Source organism: Megalops cyprinoides, chromosome 1 (assembly GCF_013368585.1).
Source record: "Megalops cyprinoides isolate fMegCyp1 chromosome 1, fMegCyp1.pri, whole genome shotgun sequence".
Lineage (NCBI taxonomy): Eukaryota > Metazoa > Chordata > Actinopteri > Elopiformes > Megalopidae > Megalops > Megalops cyprinoides.
The window spans coordinates 47,216,870-47,226,463 of NC_050583.1; the positions used below are offsets into that span (position 1 = coordinate 47,216,870).

General features: G+C 46.3%; 1 protein-coding gene across 27 annotated transcripts in view; it reads left to right on the plus strand.

The window, feature by feature from the left end:
- The window catches only part of nrxn1a (neurexin 1a), a 216,175-nt gene that overhangs the window by 148,631 nt on the left and 57,950 nt on the right, over nucleotides 1-9,594 (plus strand). For all 27 annotated transcript variants that reach the window (XM_036526873.1, XM_036526893.1, XM_036526981.1 and 24 more), the window contains one exon: nucleotides 4,506-4,687. In XM_036526873.1, the coding sequence (XP_036382766.1) occupies nucleotides 4,506-4,687 (182 nt within the window). The remainder of the gene's footprint in view (nucleotides 1-4,505; nucleotides 4,688-9,594) is intronic.

Here is a 9,594-nt window from a genome sequence, read left to right on the forward strand (position 1 = left end):
TGCGCTGGTATGATTGACAGCCGTCTCTAAAATGGAGGAGACCCCGCTGTGGTTCAGGGTCCTCTGATGCTCCCACGAGGCCCCAGACGGCAGGCAGGGCAGGACTCACAGCACCCCCCAGGGGATTTAATGTTAGCTAATGATGTTTAGTCCCAACGTGCGCATGTTAAACATGCATACTGCAGTAGAAGGCCCAAGGCCTAAGGCCCGTGTAAATATGTGTATTTGTGTCTTTATTGCTCCCAGAATTACACCACGGGTGCGAATGCATTTGGCGCTGATGTTGAGTTTGTACTCTGGTGCCTATGCTTTGAACCTCAGGATACATATGGAGTGTAGGGTCAGACAGTTATGTCGCTGAGCCTGGGTTTCTGGTTTCACTGAGCCATGCGCCTCCTCTCACTGGCTTCATTAAGGCTGCTCTCATATTGATCGCCATTCATTGCTGCTGGCACAAGAGCTCCCTTCATTGATTGGTCGGTACAAATCAAAGTTTGTGGATGTCTTTGAAAATGCTCCAGCTGGTCGGCCCCTCTGATTGGTCATTGGGACTCCACTTGCTGGTGCTTTTCTGAGGTTGTGGTTTCTGCACACTCGGACGGAGACCTCCCGCAAAACGGTCACGAACAAAGCTGATTCAGAGTCACGCTCCTCACACTACGGTGTGACTTGGACATGACAGGGGAATGGAATTGCCAGAGGTCAGGGCTGCAGGTACATATCTATGACCCCACAGTCTACATTACATTGCACTGATGTCATTTAGCAGAAGCTCTTATCCAGAGCAACAGTTTTATTCATTTATACAACTGGGTACTTACTAAGGCAAATGTGGGTTAAGTACCTTGCCCAAGTGTACAACAGCAGTCCCCCAGTGGAGAATCAAACCAGTGCCCTTGTGGTTACGAGCCCTGCTCCTTACCACTATGCCACACTACTGCAACTGCACTAGCCACTGCAAGCTGCAACCTCCAAACCTCTGACACTGGAAACATAGAGACCCGCCCCTGCTCACGAAAATGTGGAGGTTTTAAGTCTCTCTTTAATTTGAAGCTCCCTGGTGGATGTCAGGGCTTTGGGGGTGCCTCGGGGCCCCTGTAACGGGCGTGTGCGACAGGAGCCCGCGACGCAGGGCAGCTGCGCGCTGACTCAGATCCGTTAATTAGGCGGCCGCGTAATCAGGGCCTTTTGCTCGGGGGATAGCTTTTAATTGTGCGTGGGACAAATTGAAAAATTGGAACACGGGGTAGAGCCGCGGTAGGTGTCGGGTGTGTGATTTATAGTTCGGCTGTTCCTCACGGGAGGATCGGGAAGGAGAGGGGGGGTCGGTCTGAGATTCACGCTTTGTTGAAGTGCTGCAGAAACACAAATTCAGCATAAAGATCTAACCCCATTATGAAGGGGGCAGTGATTCCGTGGAGAGTGTTCAGAGATCAGAGGTCAGGCTCTTTGCCCATGTGTCAAAGCCCTGTCAAACTGATCAAGAGTGAAGCTGACATTGAGAAGTAAACAGAAAAAAGAAAAGACTGCATATAACAGTACATATATATGTATGTACTGTATGTGTGAGTGTATGTATGTATAGTGATGCAGTTTCCCTCATTCCTCTTATCTCCCCGTGTCTGGTGGGAAATGAGCATATTGAGGTTGTAAATAAATAAATGGGGGTGGAGGCGGGTTTCTGGGACCACACTGTATTGAGTGTAAGCAGCGGATCCTGATCTGGGATGGCTTCCCTGGAGAGCAGGCAAACAGAGCCAGAGAGAGGGAGGGCCAAGAGGTGCTTACGCTCCTCTACAGAGCACTGCTCTCAAACACACAGCAGATACCAGCCATATACCCTGCCAGAGCAGAGGCAGCAGAGTGGGGGTAGTGGTAAGAAGCAGGGCTCAAAACCAAGAAGTTGCTGCTTTAGTTCCCAACTGGGGCACTGCTTGTGCCATGTCATTAACCTACAATTGCCTCAGGAAATATTCAGCTGTATACATGTATAACATGTAAAGATTGTAACCTATGTAAGTTGCTCTGGATAAGAGCATGTGCTAAGTGACAGTAATGTAATGTAATTGTCCCTGTGTGTGGCTGCAGGTGTTGGAAAAGAATTCTGGATTCGTTTGCCTGTGCAGATTTAAAAATCAGAGAGCAGCTTCATTCTGGGGCTCATGTGCATTGGCGTGCCATGGAGATATAGGGCCCCTTTCTCGGGAGTTATGGCCCTGCATTTGACAGCAGGCGATTTATCGGACAGCCTGGGTGCCGGGGACCCCAGCTTCACGGCGCAGGATGTGTGAGCAGTGTAGTGTGTCCTTCTAAATCACAAACCCGATCCCAGCAGCTCATCAATCCCTCAGCTGGATCCTCTCATCCGTCACACTCAGATTAAATATAGACGTGTGTGTGTGTGTGTGTGTTTGTGTTGTCAGAGCATGTGTGCGGGTGCTGTAGAGGGACAGTTTCGGAGAGCAGTCACAGAGTGACAGTGTTTAATTGTGATGTGTCAGAGTGTGCAGTGAGCGTGCTTTGGCTGGGGCTGGGGCCTGGGGGGGGGGGGGGGGACAGAGCTGATCAAGGCTAGAAGAATGAGGCGCGTAAACACCAATTCAGCATTTTAACTGAAGTCCGTTTCTGCTGCGACTTCACTTTGCAGGAGAAACTATTTTCAGTCCAACTACTGCAGAAAGAAGGAGAACAGTGCATCTGTCCTCTGAAGTGGAACTCTTTAACTTTAACTCTCTTCATAACGTCTGGGTGATACATAGCAGAAATTTGAAAACATGATTGGAAGTTGCTCTGTTAGTTCTGTTAGTCTGAGAGCTGTGTTATCAGAAAGCATTTCTCTTCTGTGTTGTCTGTGGAAACATTGTTGCTTTACGGTCTTGGAGGCCTGTGTCAGAGAAGACCCTGAATGGGGGTCGGGGGGGGGGGGGGGGGGGGCTGAAGCTAGGCTGAGAGGGAGGTGGAAGTAGGATATTTATCTCAACAGCTAAACTGTGTCAGATATGCCTGTATCAGCTGGTCTCAACAGTTAAACTGTGTCGGATATACCTGTGTCAGCTGGTCTCAACAGATAAAACTATGCTGGAGAAACCTATGTCCACCGGCCTTAAGGGCTAAACAGTTTTGGATATGTCTGTGTTCACTGGTCTTAATGGGTAAACTGTGTTAGATGTGTTGACTGTTTTCAATGGCTAAACTGGGTTGGATATGCTTGTGTTAATCAGTTTTAATGGCTGAACTGTGTAGGATATGCCTGTGTTGACTATTCACAATGGCCAGATTTGACAGCAGAGTGCTATATGAGACCTAAGCAGCTGGAGGTCCAGTATTTTCTCAGTGTTGACGCGGGTTCGAGAGGGAGAGCCTGATTCTATTTTTTACCTGAGATGTGATGGTGTTAACACTAATACATCTTCAAATGTCTACTCACTGCATTTACAATCTGGAGTGCACCGCTCACTGCATTTAAAAAGATACAATAATATTTTTAACATACCATGCTCGCGCAATACATAAAATAACTATCCCTTCTGTAGCCATTTCTCTGTGTAAACCCTGTGTAAATATATCATGTTAAGATTTAATATTGAAGATTTAAAAATGGTTGCTTTAAAATCCCTGCCTAATACCATGTGCAGTTAGCTTCCTCATCAGGAATGCAAGTGAGACTCAAGGGTATCCCAGCAGCCTTTGCGGTGTAGGGACTGTCACACATTGCCTCTCTCAGAGATGCGGTCTGAACCTCAAAAGGCCTGGCGAGGGTGTCATTGTGCCCCTCTCGCTCCGTCTGTGGCGCAGGTGATGTGTCGCGCACTTGGGCGTGACACTCCCTCGTCCCCGTCGGCCGCGCAGGCGGCGGCAGCGAGCGGTGGCTGTGTAAATGGTGCTGCACTGACGCGTGCGCTGCCCCCTATGCGCTGTGCAGTGTGGGAGTCATCAGCATGCTGTGAGCGCGCTCATAGCTCAGGGCTGTGGAGACACACCTCATTAGGCTCACAGACTACAGGGCAGGGCTCAGCTGTCCACGGCGATTGCAGACAGGACACACAAACGGACACACCCGTACGTGCAGAAATACAGACCACGCACACACTCACACACACGTATAAACACACAGATACAGTCAGACGCGTACACGCACACAGGCACACACATCCACACGTGTAGAAGAGCTGAAATTAGTAGGCTGTATGAGTCCTGTGTAAAGTCTGTAGGGTAGCAGGTAGCAGAGTGGTTTCAGTGTGGTGTCACTCCTGAGACTTGGTTAGCTAGTGTTAGCTAGTTAGGGTAAACTGGCCTTAGCCTTTAGGTCAACTGGTAACAATGTCAGCCACTAGAATTTAGCTGTGCGATGAGAACCGGGGTTCGGATCTCACTAGTGGAAGTGCTAACCTCTTTCACATTTGTTACACATGCATGCACGCACGTATGCATACACACACACAGTGTCTCTTTCCCAACTCATCGCATGCTCAGTTTGTGACGTTCCTTTGCCTCTTTCTCCGCAGCGGGAACCACGTACATTTTCGGCAGGGATGGCGGACTCATCGTGTACACATGGCCGCCGAACGACCGGCCCAGCACAAGGGCGGACCGGCTGGCTGTCGGCTTCAGCACGCAGCTCAAGGATGCGGTTCTGGTGCGGGTGGACAGCTCCTCTGGGCTTGGAGACTACCTGGAGCTACATATTGTGAGTCCAGCTTTACCCTTACACACACATACAGTACACACACACACACACACATAAGCATGAACATACACAGGCATGCACCCGCTCTCATATACACTTAGGCTCAAATTAATCATGTTGTTAATGATGATTATGATCAGCAAGATGATCATAATTATCATTGATTATGGAGTGGATGATACGAAGATGATGATGGTGATGATGATGATGATGATGATGATGATGGATTGGATGACATTAAGATGATCATAATTATACGTAAGTTATTATGAAGATATCCGTCCTCATTTTTCAGTGTCAGCTCGTGTGAGTGTAGCGGAGCGCCATCTCTCTCCTCACTATCTGTGTATGTCTGCTCTGTGTCTGTACCTCCACGTGTCTCTGTGTCTCGTGTGTGTGCTGATCTGGGAGATTGGCCTCTAATGGAAGCTGTTCCATGCGCTTCTCTGACCTGCCTGTGTAAATATCTCCTGACTCTGGACATTCCTCCTCCAAACACCCACTCTAACCTGAGTGTTTTCTCTCAACAAACAGATGCACAGGCATGTGGGTGAATGCCTGTACACACACACACAAACACACACACACACATGCACATGAACATGTGCACAGACAAACCCACACACACATGCACACACACACACACACGGGCACAGGGACAGGGACAAGCACATGTGTGCAAACATACCCACATACACACAAACACAAGTGCCTGCATATAGACCCACTTGCGCGCACACACACACACACACACGCACACACACACACACACACTCACAGACATACAAAAATGCAGGCCACATGAAAATCATGCTGGTATATACAGATAAAATATTAGATATAAAAAATGAGTTTTTTGATATTGTAGCCAGCTTTTTTTATCTTTGTAATCATTTGAGCGGGTTCCGGTTTAGACCTGCCTCTATGAGCACGTGTATCCAGCTGCATGCACCAGGACAGAACAAATTCTCTCTCTATTGGCTGTCTCTGGGCGCTCCGGCGTTCCTCTCTAATCTCCGGTTCCTGTGAAAACCGCTGGGGCCTGAAGGACACGGGCGTGGCGCTCTCTGAAAGGCGGCAAGATTCTCCCCACGTCATGACAGAGGAGACGATTTAAACTCCCTGTCGGCAGCTCCATCTGATAGAGGCATCAGGGGCATCAAAAAATCCCATGGTCCGTTTGACCATCTATCCTGGTGAAGTCCTGCAGATGATTAACTATAATGCACAGGGGAGTCACGCTGAATTTGGTCCATAACTCTGAGGTTGGGACAAAGCACAATCAGGCCTCAGTTCATCAGAGGCTTCTGTCACACTCAGAGAAAAGGTCAATGTAACACAGGTGATCTCACTCCTGTCTCCATGAAAGCCCATCATCTTTGAAAATCATTCTCTTTATGTTGATAATGACGACAAGCAGAGGAGATTAGCAATGAAAAGGTCTGTATATAGACCACAAGAGTCAAATATTAACCCTTTCACGCGTACGGTCAACCCCGGTGTGATTAGAATGCTAGATTAGAACTTGGTATTTACCCATTAAGTGATGCAACAAAACAATTAGTTCTAAACCCACTGCTTTTTCATTTAAAAACATTCCGCAAATGCAATATGATTATTCATTTTTCAATGCAGATTCACATAAGTTGCAACATAAGCAGCATAACAGTTCTGACTCCCAAATCGGAAAACTTCAAGCTAACATCAGCTTTGAGGAAACAGTGATTAAACGTTAGAAAGTGTAGCCAATGCTGCAGTGAAAACTGTGAGAATCTAAATAATGTGTGAGTCATTAAAAATACTGAAATCCTGTGATTCTGAGTGTGATTAAATATTTCAGTACATCAAATACTGTGGCATCCTGTTTACATCCTGTTACATACGATTTCACCGATGCATCCACGGATAAAGCGAGTTTATTCATTTCAAATAAAGAACACAAATATTTACTATAGGCAATTTATATCACATTATGTATTCTTAAAATTATGTATAGAAATAAGACAGTTCACATTTATGTATCTATATTTCTGAGTACCACAAAGCATACTCATATTCGCTGCTGTTTTTCCCACCAAGGAAAACAAACAACAGACTATCATGTGTGCACATAGAGAATACCGGGTTTGGGTATGCATCTGCTGCAATTTTTTTATGTACTAAACCACTTTTAGAAAAGGATATTAGTTGAGATATTAATCAACTTCCATGCCTTGTTAGCTAGTATAGCTAACTGGGCTGCTAGCACTGGGCAGAAAGTGTGTTTATTATGACGTCATAACCAAATTCTAGAGCAGCAGGTGTGCACGAGCTAAAATAAGTCAAAAATAAATAAGTAAAATGAATAAGTCGCTGTGGGGCAGTTGGAAATATTTTATAACTTACGTGAAAAGGGTTAAATATAGAAAATAGAACGAGTCAACTGAAAGTCAGTTTTCCTGTGTGCATCACAAGCTGTAATTCACTCTGATGACAAAATGTTCCCATCATAACGGCAGGTATTTCATCCCTCTCCGGTCACTGAAAACACAGCACTCAGTGTTCTATTCACAGCCCTGGTTTTGACGCAAGTGCAGTGCTCCTCAGTCCTCCAGACGAGATCAGCCCACTACTAATTGCTTAATTACGTGCAAGGGTGAGGTCATTTCATGGCTGCAGATTTACGCAGCCTGGGCGGAACTCTGGGCCCGGGTTCTGCCGTGACATCACCGGGATGGAGTGCTGTGACACACACCTGCCCTCCCATCTTCTAACTCAACCAGTCAGGGACGTTTTATTTGTCATTATGATGTTTTATGATGGAAACAGTCAGACAGCACTGCACACGGATCATTTTCCAGAAGGAATCGAAAACCTCAGAAAACCCAGGGTCAGCTGGGGATAAAAAAAAGTTGAAGATCATTGGCTGACCCCAGGAACAGGCATGCAAGTCATTACATTACATTACATTACATTACATTGTTGTCATTTAGCAGATGCTCTTCTCCAGATTGACTTACATAGGTTGCTCACGCCGGTACTCGCTCGCGGCGGTTGCTCACAGCAGATAATTGATAACGAATTAAGGGAAGACGCTAATGGCGCATTACGAACCGGGAGTAATGGGGCCGTAATGGCATCATGGGCGAACAGGACCAGGTGGGCGGAGGGCTGTTTGATCCCGAGCTGCGCTGGCACCTGCAACCCCGTCTGCACCCCGTTTGCCATCGAATCTGAGCACAATGATGGAAAATTTCATCATAACAGAGGCGACTTACCCAGAATTGAGCACTCTTAACGAAGAGCAGTGTCCCTGGCCACTACATTACATTATTACATTATGATCATTTATCAGCTGTTCCTATCCAGAGCAACTTACAGTTTCATTTATTTATACATCTGGATATTTACTCAGGCAATTGCGGATTAAGTACCTTACCCAAGCATACTGCAGTAGGTGGGGAATCAAACCAGCAACCTTTTGGCTACGAGCCCTGTTCCTTACCACTACACCTTACCACACTGCTCATGCAAACACTGTGCCATGACAGCAGACTAACGAGTAGGTGATTGTGCTGTAAATCAAAGCCACCATGGTTAATGAATAAAGCAGAATCAGTGGAGCACTTTACAGTTATGTACAGACAGCAATAACGTAACATGACCTATTATGCAAGTGAAAAACACCCCTCTGCCAATCAGCCAATCAGGGAACAGCACAGAAAGTTTCTCCTCTTTACCCCAATGACAAGCAGAGTAAAACTCTGAGAGGAAATGGCACCAGTCAGGGATAAGTGAACTCAAAGGCATAATTTTCATCCATTACAACTGTTTTCAGTGTGGGACAGTGGCTTTAGTTTTTTTATGATGCTAATATTATTCAGGGTGTAGGCGTCGTTAGCAACTGTGGATCTTAGCGTCGGTCACAAATCCCTGAAGCTACTGCTGTAGAATGATCAAAGTCAGCACAACAGGCTTTGATAAACCTGCTATTATTTGTTGGCATTCAAAAAAGGTCGAATCTTGCCTCTGTCCTCATGTTGTCTAGGGCTAATCCTGACTTTTCTTTGAGGCGCTTCCAAAAAAATTAGTCCTTGAGTAGTTTCAGCAGCCCCCCAAACGGCAAAGACTGATCCAAGATCACAAGATCAATGAATCTCATCATTTTGTCATTGTTGGAGGATTATTGTTTTTCATCTTACAGTCCTAATGACTCCTCCGTTTACTTGATTTCCGAGTCAAGGGAGAGCCAAGGGATCTGTGAAAAGCAAGTAGAGATAGAGAGAGAGAGAAAGAGAGTGTTAACCCCACACTATTGGGACATTACGTCATATCGCATCACAAAACACTGGCAAGCAGAGGAGACACAATTCACTCTGAAGACAAAAACAAAAAAGGGGAGAGAGAGAAGAGAAGGGGGGAGAGAGAGAAGAGAAGGGGGGAGAGAGGACTAGCTGCATTGGCTTGTTGGCTTGAATATGGTGCATCCAAAAGAGAGCTGAAAGTCTTCACTGCGCTCCACCGTAAGTTACAACACTTCATCACCGCTACGCTTTAGTTCCACGGTTCTCTGCAGAAATCTGAGTTTAGTCTTGGTTAAACTTCTCAGCTCCACTGCGGCACGGATGACATCCACACGGCACAGAAGGCTGTGCATGGCATTGAGAAACAGTGTGATTGCACAGGCGTGGAGTGTTTGATTCGATGTTCTGTTCCGTAGCCTGAGAGACAATCAGAGCTGGAAATGAGAAGTGGTGACAATTTATTTTTTCTTTTTCTTTTTTGTGTGACAGTCACCACCTCTTCTTGCCGTGTACCATCTGTTAGCCTTAAAGGCTTTTTTTCTTCTGAAATGAAACCCAGGAAAAGTGCGGTTTGACATGCCAGGCATTATCCTCTTAAGGGCATCTTAGCTTGTGGGTGCTTGA